The sequence below is a fragment of the Zootoca vivipara genome, chromosome 3, assembly GCF_965207765.1.
Source record: "Zootoca vivipara chromosome 3, rZooViv2.hap1.1, whole genome shotgun sequence".
Taxonomy (NCBI): Eukaryota; Metazoa; Chordata; class Lepidosauria; order Squamata; family Lacertidae; genus Zootoca; species Zootoca vivipara.
Window position 1 is genome coordinate 7,943,343 of NC_142586.1, and position 23,531 is coordinate 7,966,873.

The window sequence follows — 23,531 nt, forward strand, 5'->3', positions numbered from 1 at the left end:
AAGACTTTTGGGCACCTGAGGCGGGGGAGGGGAGGCGCCTCTCCTTCCTTGGAGGTTTTTAAGCAGAGGTCGGATGGGCTATCTCTGTCAGTGGTGAGATTCCAGCTTTGCAGAGGGTGGAACTCTACAATTCTGTGATACAACTCCCATCATCTCTTGCCACTGGCCATGCCGGGTAGGAATGATGGGAGTTGTAGTCCAACAGCAGCTAGGAACTCGAGGTTTAGCGACTCTGAGCTTTTACAAACTAAAGAGGGGGGGCAGGGCCGGCTCTAGGGGTAGGCTGGGTGGCGCAGGGCGCCGGGTCGGCAGGGGGTTGTTGCACGGCGAAGCCGCGCGGAAACCACGCTGCGCCCACCCAGCAGCCGCGGGAAGGGGCGGGGCGGGGGCGCCGGAGCGATCCGCGCACCACGGCGTCAGGGCCCCCGACCCGCTTAAGACGGCCCTGGGGGGGGGAGTAGAAAACCACAGCTGCTTTCACTTTATACTGTAGGGGTGTTACAGCAAAATATATCCTCTTAGGACAGGGGTCAGCAAACTTTTTCAGCAGGGGGCCGGTCCCCTGTCCCTCGGACCTTGTGGGGGACGGACTATATTTTGAAGGGGAAAAGAATGAACGAATTCCTATACCCCACAAATAACTCAGAGATGTGTTTTAAATAAAAGGACACATTCTACTCATGTAAAAACACGCTGATTCCTGGACCGTCCTTGGGCTGGATTTAGAAGGTGATTGGGCCGCATCTGGCCCCCCGGGCCTTAGGTTGCCTACCCATGACAAAGAACCAAACAAGAAGGTATTGTCTGTTCAAATGGTCACTGAAATGCATTGGAGTGAGGTAGACGATGAACCCTGAATAAATAGTGTCTTGGCAGGCGTCTTTTGAAATGTGTTTGAGGTGAGTTGCATCCTGATAAATAAATGCTTGAGACGAAACAGGAGTGTAAGACATTCAGCAAGCAGTCATGTTTGCATTGTACTGTTGAGGCACTCCTTATTTTCTCTTTTCAGTACAATCCCCAGTTGTAGAGGATTCTGGGGTGGAGGAGAGGGAGACGGGTGCTTTAAACATGTTTTAAATGTGAAGGTGGGGATGTGAAGTTAGGGAGAAGCAGAAGCCTGAGTAGATATCACCCAGTTGTAACACCCATCGTTCCTGTCCAGCCATTTTCCCCCCCATGCTGAAGACTCCAAGACGAAATCAAAACTCCAGGGAAGGATGGTGGAGGGGTGAGAGAAGCTTTGAGGTAGTGATATGGTGAAAATATCATTTTTTCCCCTTAACCATTCTCCATCAATCCATGAGAAAATAAATACTTTGGCGAAATTCCGATAGGTGGCGTGTGGAGTTTTTGTTGCGCTCCTCTTACTTTAAAAGTAGCCAAAAACGTGTTTGTGACAGCCCTTCCTTTCTCCAAACCATCTTTCTGCACGAGTTGCACTCTGGGGCCTTTCCGACTGCATGTGCTTCCTGTGAGCACAGGAAGGTGGGGACATTGCCCCAATGAGCACCTGGCAGCTGTTCATTGTTGGTCTTTTTAATCGCAGCTCTTTTTACACTTCTAGAGACAGTGCAGAAAGATGTTTTTAAAGGTAGGAAGGAAGGACTTCCCTTGAATGCTTTCTGTGCTCTGTGGCACAATAAAAATAGAAGACACTTTTGCAAGGAAGGATAATGGATAAATTTTTGGACAGGTTTCAGCACTAAGCAGGGAGGTTGCTAACGCAGGGTGGGAAACACCTTAAGCCGCCGCATCCCAACTACTGATGTAGAACTTCAGATATCTCTACCCCTTGCACTTTCGTCAACAGGAAAAAACAAGTTTACCAAGCTCCGGTTATGTTCTTAGGGAAAGAGTAAAATTGCACTTTCTTTATCTAGCCACAAGATGGCAATAGACTCGTTTATTTAGCTGCATTAATCCAGGCTCTGTTTTTGGGTAGGATACAATCACATTCCAGCACATTTATGGTACAGTAGGTTTCACCATTAAAGTTGCTTTGGCACTCTTGCACAACAAATCTGCTCTCCCCCCACCCCCACATATCAGACTTCTTGCAAGATAGGAATATACTTCCCATGGTTACAGTGTTGGATTAGGACCTGGGAGACAAGGGTTCAAATCCCCACTCAAGCCATGAAATTCACTGGGTGACTGACCTTGGTTCAGCCACTGTCTCTGAGCCTAGCCTACCTCACATGGTTGTTGTGAGGATAATGTACCATGTGAGACACCTTGAGTTCCCTGAAGGAAAGGTGGAATATAAATGCAAGAAATAAATAAGATAAAATAAAAATTGCTTGATGCAATGTTGTATCTCCTCCAGACATGCAAATCAGGATGAATGCTGAATAAGCAGATTGCCTAGAAGTGACCTATGCTGGTGTTTCATATGTAAAGGGAGGACCAAGTTACCTGAGGAAAATAATCCAGTCTTATGCTTTCTCTGTGACGGGTATAGGACCTCACATTCTCTTTCCCCCTCTAGAAGTGCAGTTAAGAGGCAGGTGGTGTAAAGAGAAGTAGCCTGGCCTTTAAAACTTTCAGCAGATTACATTCTGTTGCAGATTACAGCGGTTTGCATACTCCTATAATGCACAGGGCAGGCATCTCTCATCACTTTGTTCTGCTGGGCATTTCACATGGTTTTCCTTGGTTTTCATTTCAATGAGTCTTACTCCATCCCAGGTAAGTGGATATAAGACTGCAGCCCCAATCAAGATATCAAACCCATTATTAAACAAACATTGCATCCCTAGTTATAGCTGGTGTAAAAGACCATATTTTAGCTAGGTGTGAACTGTAGCTGTCCTTTGAGATGATACCCATGATGTTTCTCAAAGAGAACTTTTGGTACAGTACTAAGCTGGATCTATCGTATCTTGTTGCATTCATAGTCTTGCTTCATTTTATACAGCCTCTCAGATCTGCTTCCTCTTGGGTGTTATGATAAATCACAGCAAATGGTCTATTCCCTTTAAAAAATGAAAAGTCAAAGTTCTAATCTTAAAGGGCATCTTTCTGTCTTGAAGGCAAAAACTGCTGCTCAAAGAGCAAAGCGGTAAAATAAACTGGGGAAGGTCAAGTGGAAAGACAAGCCCACTTTATCCCCTACTTTTTACTTACAAGTAAAATGTGTGTTCAAAGCAAGTGTTTAAACTTTTGTTCAGTTTGACCTTTTTTTCTACAAGTTGTAAGGAAAAGTTGCCGTTTCACACTTAAATAGGCCAACTTTTGGATTCTGTATACAGTTATATATTTAAGGGTGCATTTTGATGCAATGTTGTGCTTGTTCAGATTGCTCTCCACAACTCTGAATTAGACTACCTGTGGCCCCACATAAGTATAGGCTGAGAGAGAGAAAATCTCTTGAAAGTTGGGCATCTCTGCCTCAGAGCATGTCAGAGGTTAATGATGGAAACTATTTGGCTCAAACGCAGAATGGGAGAATATGTTCTGCATTGCTGGCACCAGAAGAAGTATTGGTTGACTTGCAAAGTACAGGGAATGCTGGTAAGTGACAACAATCAGTGGATACTCCTTATGTGTTCTAATCTTAAGATCTACACTAAAGTATCCCTTCTGCTACTTACCTGTGTAGAGGTGGCTTGGTTGGACCCTACCAAAGGAACAAAGAACCAAATACTACCTTGCCACTTTGCCACCCATCCATCTCTAGCAAAGATGGTGGCGGCAAGATGTAAGCCTTGGCACAGGGAGAAATCCAAGTGTGCCCACAAATGCATATACTAGTGGGAAAATATATTGCAGAATTGTGGAGAATAGAATAAAATGAGAGAGACAAAAATGGGCAGATTCATGCATTCCTTACTGCTGTCATACATATAAACTCAGAACTGGCCATGCAAAGAGCCATGATAATAGCTTCCTGACTGGCAATACCAAAAGGTATCATGGTCTAAGAATACCTCTGTACAATAGAATCTCTATTCTTTTTCCAAAAAGACCAATCATGGTGCATTCAGACTAAAGGAATTTTATTTCAGATTCAGGGGGAAAAAACAGTGAACAAACATGATTGTTTGGAAGTTAGAGAGTTTATTCTTGGTCAAGTTAGAAAGTAACTTGATTCATTAGGCAACACACTCTAGGCAAGAACTAGTGAGGGCTTTAGGATCCTCTTATGTGTATAGGCAAAACACACAAACAGTACCATAACATCAGCTCTGCAATCACATATCTACATAGAATGTCTTTAATGTACACAAATGTAATTGGTCCTTTGTAGTGATCAGGACTGTATGGAGCCATATGGACAAAATATATATATATTAAGAACATTTCACAAAGCGAGGGGAGGAACTTTTAGAAAATGGAGTGGTTATCTGTACAGTCGACATAGGTTTTTGGCATCTGAGAATTCCTTTCTTTTAGGGCTATGCCCTTTGAAATATACTAGAACGAGATAGGTGTGATGCGACATAACAATATTCATTGAAACTTTAGAATAGTACAGAGTTATACTGCACTAATCATGCAAAAAAATAACCTTTCTGATCTGTCCCTGTTAAACAAACTCATAGTTTTAAAAAAGCAGACGTATCAGTGAAGCAATGAGTTTAATGAAGGAATAAATCCAACAATTCAATTGATGCCAATGGGAACTTTCCTTCCACTGCAAGTAGGTGTGTGTGTGTGTGTGTGTGTGTGTGTGTGTGTGTGTGTGTGTGTGTTGAGAGAGAGAGAGAGATCAAGTGGGACTGCAGCAGCTGTAAAGGGTTCAATACCTCCCTATCCTTTACTCTGTTCACGGTATGGATTAGGCCCTCTTTAGAAGCACCAATCACACCATTGCTAACTGTGTGAATAACATCACTCCTTCTCCTTGGATACTGGCCCACATCACTGCAAGCAACAGGAGGCTTTGCCTCCCATGGTGCATAGTTATTAAAACAGCAAGACACTAAACAGTGGCCAACAGCAGAGCTGAGCAGGTCAAAGCACCTGAGGTATAATAAGGCAGGTGGTGTCATAGTTCTTTTTTAGACTCACAGCCTTCCCAGCATGGACCTTCCTTATTATGTAGGCACCATGTTGAGCATAATATCCATCCAGCGGTTCGTTTTCAGTTTATCGGAGGTTCTTTAGGCTCCACCTGCCATTTACTGTGGACATCAGCAGAGAAAGACACAGAGGGCGTGGCATTATATTTCCTCCTAAAAACCTAGCTAAGAAGAGTCACAAAGCATATATGTAAAGATATGGCTTAAAAATGCAGACACACAGAATGGGAAAGCACTCCGGAGTCTGAAATGGATGGAAGAACCGTATTTTTCCTTATGAGAAGTTTAGTCACTGAAATGGATATCACTTTGAAGTGATCTTGCTAACATGAGGGTTTGGACTGATCCTGCTAAACCAGAAGAAAATGGGAATGTAGCAGGAACCAGAGAGGCAACTGCCTAAAAGAATAGCTATAGTGGGAACACTCATGTTTGTTGTTGATACGTTTCCCTTGAGGTGCCTTCCTCTCCCATCCAGCTGAGGTTCTGTAGCACCAAATCAGTCATCTACAGTTTGGACACAGTTATTTTCAAAGCCTCACCAGTCACAATGCATAGATTTGCATAGCTGCCAAGTTTTCCCTTTTCTCGCGAGGAAGCCTATTCAGCATAAGGGAAAATCCCTTTTAAAAAGGGATAACTTGGCAGCTATGGATTTGCATTTTCCCCTCCTGGATCACCTGAAATCACCAGAAGACCACACCCACTTCAGACCACATCCCCTCCATAATGAAAACAGGACAGCTTCTCCACATACCACTCACGTTTTCTCCAATCCCACTCCTTGATGCCTTTCCACAGTTCCCCTCCAACTAATTATCTTCCTTCTCAGTAGCACTGTCCACAACTGCACTGCAAAAATCAACTGCTGTGCTCATTGTTTAAACTATGAACCTGAATCCTCATTTTTAGTGTTTACCTCGATCCTTCACTCCCTCAGGGCCGGCTCTAGGTAAGGTCCCGGTGGCGTGGTGCGCCAGGGCGGAGGGCCGGGAGGCGGGGCGCTGTGCGGCGAACGGGCGGGACGCTGCGGGGGCACCGGAGTGATCTCCGTGCCTCAGCGCCAGGGTGCCCGACCTGCTCCAGACTGCCCTGCACTCTCCTTCCATGGCTTTGGAAATCAGTTTAGCCCAGGATATGGCTGTTTCATGATACTGTATATGAGAAATCCTTACAACAAGAACAACAACAAAATCTACTGGCCATGTCCAAGTGCATAAGGAGATCTGGCAAAACAATCCTTTAAAAAATTCCAGGGTTTCTTTTTTCAGCCACTGAAGTGGTGTAAGTGCTGTTTTTGGACTACAATTTCCATCATCCCTGACCACTTGTCCCGATAGCTAGGGATGGTGGGAGTTGTAGTTCCAAAACAGCTGGAGACCCAAGTTTGGGAAAGCCTGCTCTAAAGCATATTCAAAGCACATTTCCCCCCTCAAAGAATTCTGGGCACTGAAGTTTAGAGTTGCTGGAAATTGTATTTCTGAGAGGTAAACTATAGTGCCCAGAATTATTTGAGGGGGAGACACTGCTTCAAATGTGCTTTAATGGCAGAGTGTGCACACAGCTAGCGTTTGCTTGCACATAAAGAAGCACTAATAATCACACACAGATGCAGTTTATTGCATGGGGGGGGACTATTCCCTTCTTCACTCTAATTACTCTAGAGGGAGACAAGACTAATGTCTATCTCAAGTGGTTTAATTTAACCCTTCTCTTTTGAAGGAATGGGAAATATTCAGAGAATAGAGAGGAGAGGAGAGATTATGACATTAAGTCTTCTCAGTGGCCTGTAGAAAACTGGAATGTTGTTAAAACTATCAGATGGTGGTAAAGGTTTGCTGTTTCAGGTTACAAATACACAAGACTACTCACAAAATTCAAAGCTTCTTAGCTTTGAATTCGTGCCATTTAAATCAATTGGGGGGATGGATTACAGAGGCATCCTCAAACTTCGCCCCTCCAGATGTTTTGGACTACAATCCCCATCTTCCCCAACCACTGGTCCTGTTAGCTAGGGATCATGGGAGTTGTAGGCCAAAACATCTGGAGGGCCACAGTTTGGGGATGCCTAGATTACAGTAACTTAACTTTTGCATGCAGAATGACCTAGGTGCAGTCTCTGGCATCTGTAATTAAAAAGAACCAGCTTGGAAAAGATGCAAAAGGCCTGAGATGATGGAGAACAGCTGCTAGTCAAAGGAGACAGTATCGTGCTGCAGGTTAACACAGTCTGACCTGGTAGCCTGACCATGCTAAATGGGCATGTGCTAATTTAAAGGTCCATAGGGCACATGAAGACAGGCTGTACCACCCATGTTCAAAAAAGCAGCTGGAAAGGTACAAAAGGACATGTTACGCAATGTACACAGTGTTGGCAGTGGAAAGGATAAGATCACCTTGGATTTTGTCCAAAGATTGCCTGGTATAAAAGAAGTTTGTACCTGCCAAAGAACACATGACCTGTGCAATTTTCGGTTATGTACCCACTTGGTTTTCTCCAAAATAAAGATACTGGGGAAAGCAGAGTTGTTTAACAAGAGAAGGAAAGAGAAGACTGCAATTTGGTAATTATGTTGGCACTGACTCAATATTTGAACTGAAGAAAATATTTAAGGAGAAACAAACGTTTTCCTCTTTAGCTTCTGTTCTCAATTAGCTTTTCCCAAATCAGCCTGCAATTCAGGTACTTAGCATGAAAAGGTACCCTCATTACGGGCAAGAACACCCCCAAAGGCTTTTATCTTCTCAGCAAAAGATGATGGGAACACATTCAGCTGGTTTCACCATTTTGGAGATTCGGCAGAAGGGTTCTTTGTTCAAGCCTCCCACTGGGGCAAAAAGTGTACTGGCTCTTACACCCCAGCAGTCCTGCCTCTGTTACAGACTCAACATGGAACTGGGGCTCATCAATGTGTGTCTATGGCCTAGTTCTCCCTGGACGTGGTACTCACTCTCTATCTGAAATAAGCCACTTCAACATGGAGGGTAAAGGCTGTCAATTGCTGCTAGTCAAGATTGCGGTATACTACCTCCAGGACCAGAGGGGGTATTCCTCTGAATACCAGTTGGCTGGGGTTCACCATCAGGGGAGGGCTATTGCGCTACTTGTGGGCTTCCCCTGGGCATCTGCTTGGCCACTGTGAGAAACAGGATGCTGGATTAGGTAAGCCTTTGTTTCTTACACATCAAGTAGTTACCGTAGTCCTTCCTTATTCTACCCTCTAGCTTCTCTTATAGGTAACAGAAGCACGACAGCCTCCCTTATTTACACTTGCAGTGGGGGCAAGTTAAAGCAGGGGGAACAGTGCAAAGAGGAAAACAATTAAGCCACCCCTTCCTCAACTTGATCCAATTTAGGGAGAGGAGGGAGGCGAGACCCTAGAGTTCCTGTCAAGTTAAAATTAAATGTGTTGGGAGATTCAATCATGAATATCCTGTGTAGTTTGGCCTTTATCACCTGCAAAATGTAAATTGTTTGAGCTGTTCTTGCAAAAGTAACTCCTGTACTGTATATTACAGGTTGAGAAAATGGGGTATTTCCAAAAGAACAGCTGAACTTAAATGTTGTTACTGATTAGGAAAGATTAGGAAAGATGCTACTTTCAACTTTTGAACTTCTTTTATTATTTGCTAGATCAATTAAAGCAGTTTGCTGGCGTTTATTCTCCAAATGGATTGCTTCTTTCCTGCAAGCTCTCCTATATACTTTGAATGTGTAAGCAGAAATACTTGACTCACGAACCCCAAACAAAGTTGGAAGCTGGTGCCAGAAACAAGAAAAGATGTACACTGCCTTTCTCTTCAATTTAAGCTAAGTTTATCTGTATCATCTGTTATCTCAGTCTCTGTCATTTGTTCAACGGGAACCCTGAAATCAAGACCACAGAGAGTGAGAATATACACCCATCCTTTTTGAAGTGTGCTCAACAAATTAAGCAAGTGATAGATGCAATTTTATGACAATGATTATCTAACTGAAAGGCAATGGGATTATTTACAGATTGTATCTATCTTGCAAAAGAGAACCTGGCAATTTGTGCAAATAGGACTGGCTTAACTGGCTGGGCTACTAAGACTACAGCAGGGCCTTTTGTCAGTTAGCATGTCATAGACCTTTAGCTATAGGGCCCAGCAAAACAAGACAGCATTCTTTGCATAACACATTGTAAGAAAAAGTACACTTGAAAAGGTACACATGGTAAATACTGCTGTGTTCCCACAGAGAAGGGAGATTTGGGGGGGGGCAGTATTTATGTGCAACCTTTTTCCAAGGGCCTGCACTAAACCAAATTGTGCTGACTGAAAGAGAGTCATTTCAGCAGACACTGGATCATTCCTCCTAAGAGGCAGATAAGAAATCAGCATTATTATTATTAGTAAGATAATCAAAAGCTTCTTATCCTTGTATCAAGGAGGAGTTCATCTCAGCCTATCCCATTTTATCCTACACTAAAAGGCTCCCCCATCTTGTACAAAGAAACACAAACCAGGGATTGTGGGCGAGTGCCTGGATTCAAAGCACAATCCAGAAGTCCCAGCTGGGTGTTAAAATACAGTGCTACCTCGGTTTTTTAACGTAATCCATTCCGGAAGATTGATCAAGTTCTGCAATGTTCAGAAACCGAGGCACAAAGGGCAGTCTGCAAATTATTATATTGAGAAAATTGAGAAAAATAACATATACACTCAGTGGAAGCCGTTCAACTTCCGAGGCACGTTTGAAAACGGAAGCATTTATGGCGTTCAAAAACTGAAATGTTTGTCAATGGAGACGTTCAAAAACCAAGGTACCACTGTACCTGTTTGGGGGAAAGGTGGAGTCAGGCTCTCATTCTGTTCTCCCTTCCTCCAAAACAGTCAATATAATGTATTAAATGTATTCTGAGCAGGGATGCATTTGCAACAGCTCTCTATGCCTATATATCAGAATAAGTTGCCTTGTCTGGAGTCCTGTTTTTATGTCCTAATCCTTACCTATGGCTTAGGGGGCATTTAATGATAATGCTGCAGAAATGGTTGGTAGTAGTGCATTAGAGGTCAAGAACTGCTCTTCTAAAGCAAATAACAAGCACTTTAACAGTCATAGAGAAAATAATGACTATACTGTACTGCTTCAAGTCTTTTCTTTGGTCTGCATGAGGATTAAGGCCTTAAGTAATAATGTGTGTTAACTGGTACCAGTAATAAGACGGAAACCAGAATGAGAATATCTGCACAGGAAGCTTAAATCAGTCTTCCTTCAATCAGGTTTGTAATATGGACGCTAACACTTACCAATAATCCAGAATGTTCGGTTACATTACAGATGCCTTTCATCTGTCTAAACAATAGCCAGATGTTAGAACAAAGGAGCCAAGAGATGCTCAGAGGCAAATTAAGTGCCTTGTGTAAAACAGTTTTTGAACTTGTCGCATCAATCTCGCTGTGGCCATTTCTGTATACAGTAGTTACAGGCTCTTGACATTTCTTTTTCGGAGCATCTAAAGATTCTTTTCAAATACAGTGGTGCCTCGCTTAACGAATGCCCTGCTTAACGAAATTTCCGCTTAACGAAAGGATTTTTCGAGCGGAGGTTGCCTCGCTAGACGAATTCGTTTTATGAAAAATTCATCTAGCGAATCACGGTTTCCCATAGGAATGCATTGAAATTCAATTAATGCGTTCCTATGGGCAAAAAAAAATTCAAAAAAAATTCAATGCATTCCTATGGGATTCGCTAGACGAATTTTTTGTTATAAGAAAAGACCCGTGGAACGAATTAAATTCGTCTAGCGAGGTACCATTGTATCCAAATGTTCAACATACACAGATAGTGTGGTTTAGCAGGAGGGACATAAGAGAAATATAAAGGAGAACGTACTTTTTAGAATAGCTAGGACTGGTTTCCATTAGGCATGCATATCTGGCATACATTGTGTTATGTATTGGTTTAATTTGTGTACATGCGTTCCTCTGCTAGTCCTGCAACTACCTTTCCTGCTCCAGGGCGATTCAAATGGGTGCGGTGACAGTTGCTATTGGTTAACTTGTTAGCACAATTTGGATCCCCACTCTGATAGGGTCCTGCCAAAATCTAAATGTATCCTTTCCCCAACCCCTGCTCCTGAGAGTATAAAAGGAGCTCACCCTTTCCCTCCAGTCAGTCAAGATTCCTACTGCAATAAAGAAGATTGTTCTTGTTATACTTGACTCCTAGCAGTTCCTTGCTAGTATGCTGACTCGCTACTCAGAGCTGACTTCACGAAGAGCTGTAATCGCACTCACGACATAACACATTGGTTCAAGTCTACTCAGCATCATCCAGATTTCTCCAGTAACTGGTAGCAGAAACATAATCTCATAATCTCTAGCCTTAGAATCAAGAAGACTGTTCTCCTCACAGAAAGGGGGCCTTTCAAAATACAACAGGGCAGGCTTGATGTAATAAACGGAGGGAACTTAATTTGTCTCCCTGTATAAGCTAGGCTATCAAGGTGACCTTGCCTAGTACAATCCAGCTGTCAAAATCTACCTTTCAGAGTGGGCCTTTAGTGTTCCAACAAAAAGAAAACACCTTGCTGAAATAGCTTTCACTCATATCAGTGCACGAGCGTTGCATATTTTGCACACATGCAAAACTATGAAACATCACTACCTCATCACAAAAGTGTCTGCACTCAAAGGGGAAAACACACCAGAAATGCGCGCACACACACTTAGTCTGTGGCTGGCTACCACAGTGTTCCATCCACCAAAATGGAAAAGGGACGCATCTGTTCAATCCATATGGGTCTGCTCCAAGTTAAATATGCTGTTGTCTCCAGCATACAGTGTCCTGAAAGAGTGCCTCCCCGCTCCTTCTCATTCATAGGACTGACTCTTTAGATTCTAGATCTTTAGTGCTAGGTGGCGGAGTAGCAAATGTGATGGCTTGGTTTCTGTGCATTACCAGTGGTGACGTTTCCCCCTCAGCCTTGCTGTTTGGAATGGCTTCTACGCAGACTTCATTGAGTTTTTCTTCTGCTTTCTCCTTAGCATCTTTTTCATTCAGATAATGAAGGATACCTGCTCCAAAGGCATCCCCTTCTACATTCACAACTGTAGTGGTCCGGTCCCTGGTCAATTGGGAAAGAACACAAAGGGTACCCGGTGTTAACAAAATATCACAGGAGATGAGATTGCTCAGTCAGCCTACAGGGTACCATTCCCCCCCCCCCCCCGATGTATACATTTCAGACGTCATGAGAAACTGAGTAGAGCTTCTCAAAATGTGCTCCATTTCCGTGAGCAGGCTCAGGGTCAGAGAAGCAAAGCCCACCTCACGCAGGATACTGCTCCCCCAGTTCTACTTACACACAGCCTTGAAACCTTGAAGAAAGGCCACAGCTCAGAGGCAAAGAATCTGCTTTGCATGCAGAAGGTCCCTGATTCAATCCCTGGTATCTCCAGGTTAGGGCTGAGAGAGACCTCGTCTGAAATGCTAGAAAGCTGCTGCTATTCAGTGTGGACAATACTGAGTGAAGCAGAATGAGAAGGATCCACACATGAGCTGTTTTCCTCTGTCGCAACTGCAGGCAAATGTCGCCACCATGAGAATGAACAAGGACACAGGGCCGGCTCTAAGGCAAGGCTGGGTGGCGCCGCGCAGCTGCACCCGCTGCAGCACGCTGCGCCTGCCAGACAGCCTCGGTGGGAAGGGGGGGGGGGTACTGGAGCGACATGCTTAAGACGGCCCTGCAAGGACAAACCTGAACAGCCAGAGCAATTAAGTTTTTATTTTGGTATGAGCTTTTGTGTGCATGCACACTTCGTCAGATACACTGAAACAGAATCCACCAAAATAAAAACTTAGTTGGTCTTTAAGGTGCTACTGAAGGAATTTTTTTATTTTGCTTCGACTCAGACCAACACGGCTACCTACCTGTAGCCAGAGCAATGATCTCCTTATTCCCTCCAGTAGGAATAAACAAGTGACTGGAATCAAACAGCTCTCCTCCTTGATGATAGCTCAGTCAGTAGAGCATGAGACTCTTATAAGTGGTGCTCCAGCCACAGAGGCTTAGAGTGGTAATCAAAAACAGTGGTTACTATAGCTGGCTGGAGGCATCAATACTTATATTGTCCAAGGGTAGGGGAGGCTACTCTCTGCTGAATTTTGGCTTATCTCATAGGAGAATGGAGTCAAACAAACAGTGCATCTAGCCCAGTATTGTCAGTGCTAACTGGCACCTGCTCTTCAGGGTTTCAATCCTACCTGGAGATGCTGGGGATTGAGCCTATGACTTTCTGCAGGCAGAGAGGATGCTTCAGCACTGAGGCTCCCTACAGCTCCACCCTCCACAATGCTTCTCTCTTAGGGCTTGTCCACACTTATCTCTTGTCCCACTCTTTCCAAGCACAGGCCCATGCTTAAAAGCTCTTGTGTCCCAAGCATTTTCTTTTTTTTGTCTGAGGTTTCCCCACTTTTCAGCGTTCAATCGGAGCAAGTGTCAATTTGGGTTTTCCATGGATTGCTATTTGCTCCAACTGAGCTTTAAAGAGCGGATTTTCGCATGGAATTTTAAAGCGCAGGCCATGCCTAGAAAGAGTGGGGGGAAAGGGAAGTGTGGATAAGCCAAAAGTCCGTCATTCCCAGTGCTGCCAGCTAAGATAAAAAGTGCCTGGAGGGGTGGATTGTGGGAAAGTAAGTTGCTATGGAGAAAAACCCCAGCTCCCCTCACAGGAACACAATAAACTGTCTTATAGCTCATCAGACTGTTGGTCAATCTGGACCCAAATTGTCTACTGACCAGTAGACTGCAACCCAGGGTGGATCTACACACAGAAATAACACACGCTATAAATAAGTCAGAAATGAAATTGTTATAACAAAAAAAACCTATGTAAAAATTGCATAGAAAATTTGTTTGCTATCTGGTGTTACACATTCAAAGCATTGTGTTGTTGTTTTTTTAACTAATGTGGCTGAGTCCCTAATCACTTTAACTGGAGATTCTAAGGATGAGCTGTGCCATAACATCATCAAGATTGGCCCTTGATAACTGACCTACAGTATACAGCATCTCCCTTTCCTTTTTTTAGGTTCCTGCTTTTTAGGAATTCTGTGCTTTATTCACTCTGTCAGCTTTAAAAAAAATCTTCTGAAATGTATTGTTATGAGTTTGTGGGGAGGAGGCAGGCAAGCTGCATGCTTGAGTCCCCCTTCTAATTCCTGGATCCAGCACAGATTCAACTGCTGGAATAGCCAAGCCAGCCTGGTTATGGCCCACTAAATATGGGAGTGGCTCTGTGCTAGAGGACAAATGTGTGGGCCTCCCTTTCTCAACTCTCTGTTAGTTACCGTAGAAAGACAAGAGGCTGGAGTTGAGAGTTGAGTGATATGAGCTAGAAGCTGGATGCAAAAGCGGCAGATTGGAAAGGCAGAGGGAGGGAGGGAGGGAGGGAGGGAGGGAGGGAGGGAGGGAGGGAGGGAGGGAGGGAGGGCCATGGCTGATTTCTGCTGGGATCCAAGACTGTGGCTATGGGAGAAGCAGGGCATTCTTGGCATGTTAATGCTGTGAGCCCCTCCACCATAGGCTCAGCTTGTATATATGTGTAAATAAACCATATATCTTAAGGACACTACAGTCTCCACGGTACCTCATTGCAAAGGAAACACAACCTTGGGTGAAGCACTTGGAACCCCAGGAATCTCCCACCACTCGGAGACTGGAGTGGTGTGCAACAGTATGCTACCCTAAAAAAATTATATCCAATTCATGCCACCAACCACCTGCAACGACACCACAATAATTTGTGCCCTAACCCAGCGTTTCTCAACCGCTGTTCCACGGCACACTAGTGTGCCGCGAGACGCTGGCTGGTGTGCCACGACGTGCAGCGACGAGAAGGGCGATTTGCATTGTCATGTGCCTGGCGGCCGCCAATAAACAACACTGACCCGCCGGAAAGCAATATTTCTCCTCCTCTTTCCCAAAGCTCAGTGCAAACGAGCCTGGCAGCCGCCAATACACAGCGCTGACCTGCCGGAAAGCAATATTTGGCAAGTGTTTCTTACAGTCATAATTATAATATAGGGCGGCACAGAGTTAAATTTTTTAACTTTTTTAATGGTGGTGTGCCTCGTGATTTTTTTCACGGAACAAGTGTGCTGTGGCCCAAAAAAGGTTGAGAAACACTGCCCTAACCACACACCAAGTACTTACACAATCCAGTCAACAGCCAATATGAGGGAGATATCATTGGTGGGAAGTCCAATTGCCTCCAAGATAATAGCTATGGTGAGAACTCCTCCCGCTGGGATTCCAGCAGCTCCCACGCTGGATGCAGTGGCCGTAACCCTGTCAATGGGAATCAATATTGGTTACTGTTGTGCTGAAATGGCACATATGCACAAAAATGGCAAAGGTTTCCTTTTATGTCTAGGGATATTTCTTCCTTCCCACATGCTGGCACAACATGTTCCAGGTAAAAAGGTAAAGGTAAAGGACAGTTAAGTCCAGTCGCAGACGACTCTGGGGTTGCGGCGCACATCTCGCTTTTCCGGGGTCATGTGGCCAGCATGACTAAGCTGCTTCTGGAGCGACGGAACACCGAAACCAGAGCAGTGCATGGAAATGCCATTTACCTTCCCACCAGAGCAGTACCTATTTATCTACTTGCACTTTTTGGTGTGCTTTCGAACTGCTAGGTTGGCAGGAGCTGGGACCGATCAACGGGAGCTCACCCCATTGCGGGGATTCGAACCGCTGACCTTCTGATCGGCAAGCCCAAGAGGCTCAGTGGTTTAGAACACAGCATTCCTGTGTCCCTATGTTCCAGGTACTTAGGTGTAAAAACAGAAATGCTTTTTTGCAACACAGATGATTCATATCACCACTGGGAACTGTATACTTACTACCAGCACTAGATTTAATTTTGTTCATCACGGTCTCCATTTGCATCACGCTCACAATTCAAAGTGCATATATTTCTCCAAGCTGTATTCTGCAGATCTAAATCACTGTTGCGCACTCTTGGCTTAATTATGTATCTATTTATCTTATTTCTTAAATTTGTAGGCTGCCTTTTCACCAGATGGTGCTCAAAATAGCTAACAGCAATACAATACACTAAAAAATTAATAAACGAATGCAAAAATAGGAGGCATCAATAGAATGATCCAGTTAAAACCAATGGCAACGTATTTATACATCAGCTTAGGAACAAAGGCTTTTGCCTCCATGCAGAAAGCCACAGAAATGGGGTTAGCTTGGTCTGCCTTGGAAGGGAGCAAGTGGCAGACTTTGGGCTCTCAAATTTCAGTGGCACCCTGGGTGACACTAAACTTCAGTGCGCACCCAACTGCCACATTCTGTTCTACATCATTGTTGTGGGTGCCCCCTGCAGTGCTGGTGCCCAGTGTGGCCAAACCAGTCACGCTATCCTAAAACTGCCTCTGCAAGAAGACCCAGCTTGGCCTTTTTACAGGTCCATTAGAGCATAATAGAATTGTAGAGTTGGAAGGAACCTAGTCCAACAGCCTACAATGCAGGCCTCTTTCGCCCAACATGGGGCTGAAACCCACAACCCTGAGATCATGAGTCTCATGCTCAGACCTTCTGGAATCTGAGCGCTTATTCACAATTGCAAAATATACTGTTTTCTCACTGGGAGGAGAAAGTTGCTGATGTTTTCAGCACATTCAATCCCGACTACCCATGAAGTGGAACACTGTCCATGGGTGCCATCTTAAGAGGACACTATTTTCTGCCTATTCCCCCTGCAGACTCCTGTGCTTCCACCCCCAAAGAAGATCTGGCGGATCCTCCCTCCAGAACAGCATGTTGAGTGGCACTGGACACAACCGGCAGGATTGGTGGAAGACTTACTCCCGTGGATCTGAGTCCCTTCCGCAAACGAAAGCTCCTTCATTCACAGAAGGGAATGCCTGGATTTAACCCACAACCTCTGTGAAGGGCAGACATTCCAAATACCGGTAGTACTAGCAGTGCATCCAAGAAAGCTGAAAGAAGGCAAGCTATTGTTTCTCTCTTGCACCTTTATAGCTAGATAGCTCCACTGTGGGTATGCAATAAATGGAGTTATCACTGCATTTGGCCATCAGAAAAAGGCAGCTTTGCATTGCAACTTACAGAATGGTGAAGATCTGTCCGCTATTGAGCTCATGGTTGTTCAGCTGGGCAATAAAGATAGCAGCTATGCACTGAAAAATGGCAGCTCCATCCATGTTCACCGTGGCCCCAATTGGCAGAATAAACCTGCTGATTGTTTTGTCTATTCCATTCTTCTCCTCGATGTATTTCATCATTGATGGAAGAGTTGCAGAGCTAGATGTGGCCAAGAAAGGATATCATCATTAGGTCTGGCAATGTATATAACCCATTAATATAAACATTCTAACAGCTGGATCTCTCTGCCAGCCTAAACATATTGTGCAGCATTCCGGGTACATGCCGTTCCAAGGTAACCCGGGAACTGAAAAGAGCTCCACATTCTATATTTCCAAAAGATACAACCAAGTCTAATAAGAGGAAAAATATAGGGCGGTCTAGGATACATTTCAAAATTGCTGTTTCTGTTTCAGAGCTGTTATGACCAGTTTAAGCAAGACACTGTCTAAGAATTTAGATTAGACTGGATTTCATTATTTGTCTTGGTGGCCAAAAGCAGACAATTTGCAACGCCTAACAGCCAGGCACCTCAGCTATCTCACACTATTAGGGAGATGCTATTTTCTTTGGCCATTTGAAACCAGTCAGAGCCATCCTAAGTGGGAAAGGGAGTGAAGCAACAGATCATTTAAAACTCCTGGCTTGAGCTGCCCAGGATGGGGTTGCAATAGGGATGTCTCTCTCTCTCTCTCTCTTTAGCCCTAGCCTAGCCCAATTGTAAATGCCCCCTGTACCCACTTTGAAACTAATAAGAGGAAATAGCTATGTCAGCCTCAAACTGGCATAGCTGATGAGCCTGATCTTGGAGTTTCTTGGAGGATCTTGGAAAACTTTGGATCCAGTGGAACCAAGGCTGCCTCTGGCCTGCTCCTGAAATGCCTTATTTTGGGGCCTAACTAATGGCTACTACCGTTAGCAGGTCTACACCTGCAGAGCTTTCTATGTGCATGGAGAGAGGGGGGTCTTTGATGGGCACCCCTGCCCTGCTGGAGAAACTTCACCCCATCTTAAATCTCTTCAGCCAGTGGATCAGGAGGGCAGGATTACTCGGTCAAATTCTGACAGCTATATTAGGGTATATAGACATGGGACATCCAAATATTACTCTAAAAGCCTGTGTGACATTTTGAGAAATTAGACACCCATAAGAGGGCTTCTTGAGTTGCAATAAAAGCTATGAAAATGACTAAGGAGCTCATTAACCTAGAATTATTACTCTGAATTAGAACAATGTTATTCCCATTTCACATATAAAAGCTTACATCAACCAACCTGGAACAAGTGGCAAAAGCTGTCGCAAACGGTGTTACAAGTCCTAGCAGAAAAGTGAAAGGGTTTTTGCGTGTAATTGCAAAATAAATAAGAGGTAAAACGATCAGTCCATGGATGAAGTGGCCCAGAATCGAAGCAAATATATATTTCCCAAGGCTCGTCACCAGCAGCATGATGTCGTCCATTTCCACTATCTTGCTTCCAACAAGAAATGTAATGCCAATAGGTACATACCTGCAGGGAAGTTAACATTCAACGTTAGTAAGGAACAAGGTCTTTAAAGTGCCATAAACCAAAGCATGTGAAGAATGCAACATTCTAATTAAAACATTTGACTAAGATTTGTTCTTTGATGAGCATATTCCCCCCCCCCACAAACAATATTACCCTTTCTGCACTGCCTACCTTTCCTAAACCCTTATACAGTATTTAAGGCCCGCCCTCATTATTATCATTATCTGTCAGTTTCCATGCTATGCTAAGTCAGCCCTGCAGCACTGATCTAGCTCAAATGGGGTGGGGGACATAGCTGTCAAGTTTTCCCTTTTCTCGCGAGGAAGCCTATTCAGCATAAGGGAATTTCCCTTTAAAAAAAGGGAGAACTTGACAGCTATGGTGGGGGAAGATCTGAGAGCTACAGGTAAAATATATGTGCTCCCACAGCAAAACTGTTATTGTCCCTTCTTATCATCTATTGGAGGGACCCTGGTGGCGCTGTGGTTAAACCACTGAGCCTAGGGCTTGCTGATCAGAAGGTTGGCGGTTCGAATCCCTGTGACGGGGTGAGCTCCCGTTGCTCAGTCCCAGCTCCTGCCAACCTAGCAGTTCGAAAGCACGTCAAAGTGCAAGTAGATAAATAGGTACCGATACAGCGGGAAGGTAAACAGTGTTTCCGTGTGCTGCTCTGGTTTGCCAGAAGCGGCTTTGTCATGCTGGCCACATGACCTGGAAGCTATACGCCGGCTCCCTTGGCCAATAATGCGAGATGAGCGCGCAACTCCAGAGTCGGTCACGACTGGACCTAATGGTCAGGGGTCCCTTTACCTTTATCATCTATTGGGCACGGGACAACATAGTAATGCTGCTGTTTAAATAAGTGTGTGGGCCTGCTAAATGCATAGGAGTAGAACAAATTGATCCAAGCTTACAAAAGGTCCCAGGTTCACACTCTTGCATTTCTTGGTATGGCCAGGAAATATTCCTGTCTGAATCCCTGGGGAGTGGTTGTCAGACATATAGACAATTCTGAGTAAGATAAACCAATGGTTTCATTAAGCATAAAAGCAACTTGATTTGTTTCTAAATATGATTTGAACATGAAACCTAATGAAGTTGATGTTTTGAATCCCACTTAAACAAAAAACAAAAAACTTAACTGCTTGATCTCTTAATCTATAGCAGGGTGGCTTTTCTTCAGTTTGCTAATTAGGATTTCAAAGAGGGAGATAATAAATTCCAGAAAAGGAGCCCTGAGAATTTCTGTTCATTCCAGGGTCAAGTTAAAATGTATGCCTATAAACTACAAAGTGGAGGGTTATTTGATGACTGATTAGCTTGGAGTGTTGGCTTAGTAATGACAAAACGACGGTGCCACCTATCAATTGCTATAATATTACAAAGGGATTATATTTAGGAATTGGGGGGGGGCGGGGAATCCACCCTACTCAGATTCCAGAGCAAACTCACCTGATTTTATCTGGGCAGTTAATGGCCCAGAAAACATTAATCTTCCACTTCAGAGTCCACAGTCCAGTGGATTGCTTTGCAAGAAGGTCCAAGGGATGTGTACTGCCTCCATTCCTCAAAAAAATTGTTTTGTGTTTAAACTCCCCAAAGGCAGGCATCCATAACTTGGGCTGACTAACACCCAAGGCTCCTTGTCCCTGCATGCTTTGAATTCATATATAGTGTCACACAAAAATATACCGTGTTTCTCATATTATAAGACATGTCTTATAAATTTTTTTACTCAAGGGGGGTGTCTTATTATTTTTTTAAAAAATTACAGTATGGTACCTCCCCTGTCGCGGCTCGGCGCCCGGAACTGGCTGCTGCTGCGCTGCTGGGCGCGTTGTCGGCGCTTCAGCAGGGCACGCTGCTGGGTCCCGCTGGGTCGGGGCTTCACGCGGCGCGCGCTGCGGCTCTTGCCGGGTCCCGGCTCGGAGCAGCGCGCGCTGCGGCTCTTGCTGCGTCCCGCCGCCGGGTTGGGGCTTGGAGCAGCGCCAGCGCCTGACGCGGCGGCGGGACGCCGCAAGAGCCGCAGCACGCTCAAGCTCGGGGCGTTTTTCACTCGCTCCTGCTTGACGCCGAGCTCCCAGCAAGACTCACCGCCGCTGCTGCCTACGTGCGCAGCAGTTCAAAGCTCCAGTGGGGCAGCCTCTTCGCAAAGGAGCTCCGGGAGGGACCAGCGAGTGGCAGCCGCGGCGGCCAATGAAGGCTCGGCCGGATGTTTTTTTTTGTTGTTGCTGCGTCCCGCTGCGTCCCTCCTCTTCCTGTCGCGGCTCGGCGCCCGGAACTGGCTGCTGCTGTGCACGTTGTCGGCGCTTCAGCAGGGCACGCTGCTGGGTCCCGCCGGGTCGGGGCTCCACGCGGCGCGCGCTGCGGCTCTTGCCGGGTCCCGCCGCCGGGTCGGGGCTCGGAGCAGCACGCACTGCGGCTCTTGCCAGTCCCGCCGCCGGGTCAGCGCTTGGCGCGGTGCATGCTGCTGGACATTTTGGAGGGGCAGCAGCAGCCGGTTCCGGGCGCTGACAGGCATCTTCCTCTTCCATGGCGCCATCCAGACCTGCTCCCACCACTACGGCTTATTTTGGGGGTATGTCTTATATTTCTTCAACTCAGGAAAATCCTGCCATGGCTTATTTTGTAGGGATGACTTAAAATATGAGAAACACGGTATCACTGAAGGCAACTGCTCCACTAAAAGGAGTGTAATCAAGCAAATAAATAAATTATAGAAGTAATCTTTTTTCTTTACAATCCCTTGTGTGTACATCAACTTGTGAGGCAACACCCGGGTGTTGTTCTGGTATAATCAGCGTTTCTTCCCACAAATGGGCTTAACCATCAAGCTGTGCAGTGACATCTGAATAGTATACAATCAATAGTTTAGAAAACTGGGCAAATCTGTCCCTATATGCATCTCTCCCAAGGTATTCTTGGTAGTGGCGCCCGCCCTGTGGAACACCCTCCCATCAGATATGTCAAGGAAAGAAACAACTATCTGACTTTTCTGAAGGCAACCCTGTTTAGGGAAGTTTTTAATGTTTGATGTTTTATTGCTTTATTATTATTATTATTATTATTATTATTATTATTCTGCTGGGAGGCACCAAGAGTGGCTGGGGAAACCCAGCCAGATAGGTGGGGTATAAATAAAATATTATTATTATTATTATTATTATTATTATTAAACAGAAAGAGACTCTCTGGCCTTCTATTTGTTAGCCTAAGGAAGGCTCCTTATTGTGGAGCAGTTGCCCTTGGTGATATATTTTTGTGTGACTTTGCATTTTGCTATTATATCACTAGCCTGTGTATTGTTTGTTGAATTCGTATACAGCAAGTCCTTTTGGGAGTGATGGGATCTGACAATGTTCTGTTACTCTCAGGGGGGAACTGTATGGGAAGAAAACATGGCTGCCCCGTGTTTACGCTGAGAACTTGGGTGGGCCAAACTTTAATGAGCTCATCCATCCCTAATTATCCTTGGAAGTAAAAACCTTAAGCTGCTCTAATACAAATCCCTAATGGCAAGTACTAACATAAAGGTCTGGTTTCTAAGGTCATATGTTCTATGAGATTCGTTCCATTGCTTACAGACCAAGCCCAACACTGGACGCTATTAACTGCTGAGAAAAGCTTCTTAAGAAGATGCAGGCATACACCCTCATGATGAATTTCAAGAAAAGCAGTGATTATGTGTGAAGTCTGGCTTCCACTTTCCCTTTTCACCCAGGAAGATTTTATGAACCAATACCTGAACGTTGCCACCTGCAGCCAAATATTCTGAAAATGACTGCAGTAGCTCAATAAGGGGTGAGCTTGCATGACATCCAAGTGTACTGTCTCACTGTGAACACCTTGTTTCAAGGAGGATGCTCAATCCCTTAAAGCATGGGTTTTATGTGGGAGACTAGGCATAACTACTTAACAGATTTTATTTGTAAGACAGTGAAAGAAACAAATAGTTTTCAAACCGGACTGTGAGCCAATGTGGTGTAATTAGTGAAGAAACCTTTTCTTTTCTTTTGTACAGAAACCTTCATCAACATCCCTTCTCCACCCTATTCCAAACCCCTATTTTTTCCTGAACAACTCGCACCTTCTGAACATCCCACCTTCCCTAAGACCTTCCTTTCCTCTTACTTTAACATTCTGTCCTTCAGAAAAACCCCTCCTGGTGTTTTAGAGTTAGAAGAATACAGTGGCTGATGCAGTTTTTAAATCACAGGATCAAGTGTTGCAGCAGGTCCCCTGTACCTTTCAAAGATCCTGCATTTCATATGGCATCTGTACTGCCATATAAGTAGACAAGCAGATGGTTCTTAAGTTGGTTCAGACTTCATACCTGTAAACTAGAAATGTCTATGAGGGTACGTATACATGTGGGTTTGCCAGTTCCCCAGTACTGGAACGCCAAAGGAAATCCCTAAAATCTTTATCAGCATGGGCACAGAAAGAAGAATCCAGACCCATCTCGTAAGAATGTAAGAAGAACTTGTTGGATCAGGCCAATCTCCAAGCTGGTCTGTGCCTATATTTAGCTGATTTGTGCGGCTTTTGCTGATGCTGACACACAAAATTGCCAGAGAGGATCGCCCCAAAGAATACTCACCACATAATCCAAGATACTAAGACCATGGTTGCTTCGTTGAAAGAATTAAAGAAACGGATGAGTTCTTCTCCTTCAGTGCCAAGCTTTCTTAAGGCAACTCCCAAAAACAGAGAAAAGAGGACCAGCCCCAAGATATTCATTCCTTCAACATCCGTGCCAACTGGGAACTGTGAAATAATACATAGTTGTAATATATTAGTGCTAAACTCCAATTGTATGAAATTAAATCCTTAGGTCAGTTTTCCC

The 23,531-nt window shown here is 44.6% G+C and overlaps 1 protein-coding gene across 2 annotated transcripts in view; it reads right to left on the bottom strand.

Annotated features, from left to right (window-relative positions):
- Positions 1-8,634: 8,634 nt before the first annotated feature.
- Positions 8,635-23,531, bottom strand: part of SLC1A4 (solute carrier family 1 member 4) — a 35,764-nt gene continuing 20,867 nt past the window's right edge. Inside the window, exons 5-10 of one of the 2 annotated variants that reach the window (XM_088667141.1) lie at positions 23,286-23,452; positions 18,452-18,685; positions 17,141-17,335; positions 15,212-15,346; positions 11,956-12,121; positions 8,635-8,895 (exon numbers count right to left, since the gene is read on the bottom strand). In XM_088667141.1, the coding sequence (XP_088523267.1) occupies positions 8,884-8,895; positions 11,956-12,121; positions 15,212-15,346; positions 17,141-17,335; positions 18,452-18,685; positions 23,286-23,452 (909 nt within the window). In that variant the 3' untranslated portion in view covers positions 8,635-8,883. Of the gene's footprint in view, positions 8,896-11,726; positions 12,122-15,211; positions 15,347-17,140; positions 17,336-18,451; positions 18,686-23,285; positions 23,453-23,531 lie in introns of those variants that run through there. The other variant, XM_035110263.3, reaches the window with a different exon arrangement.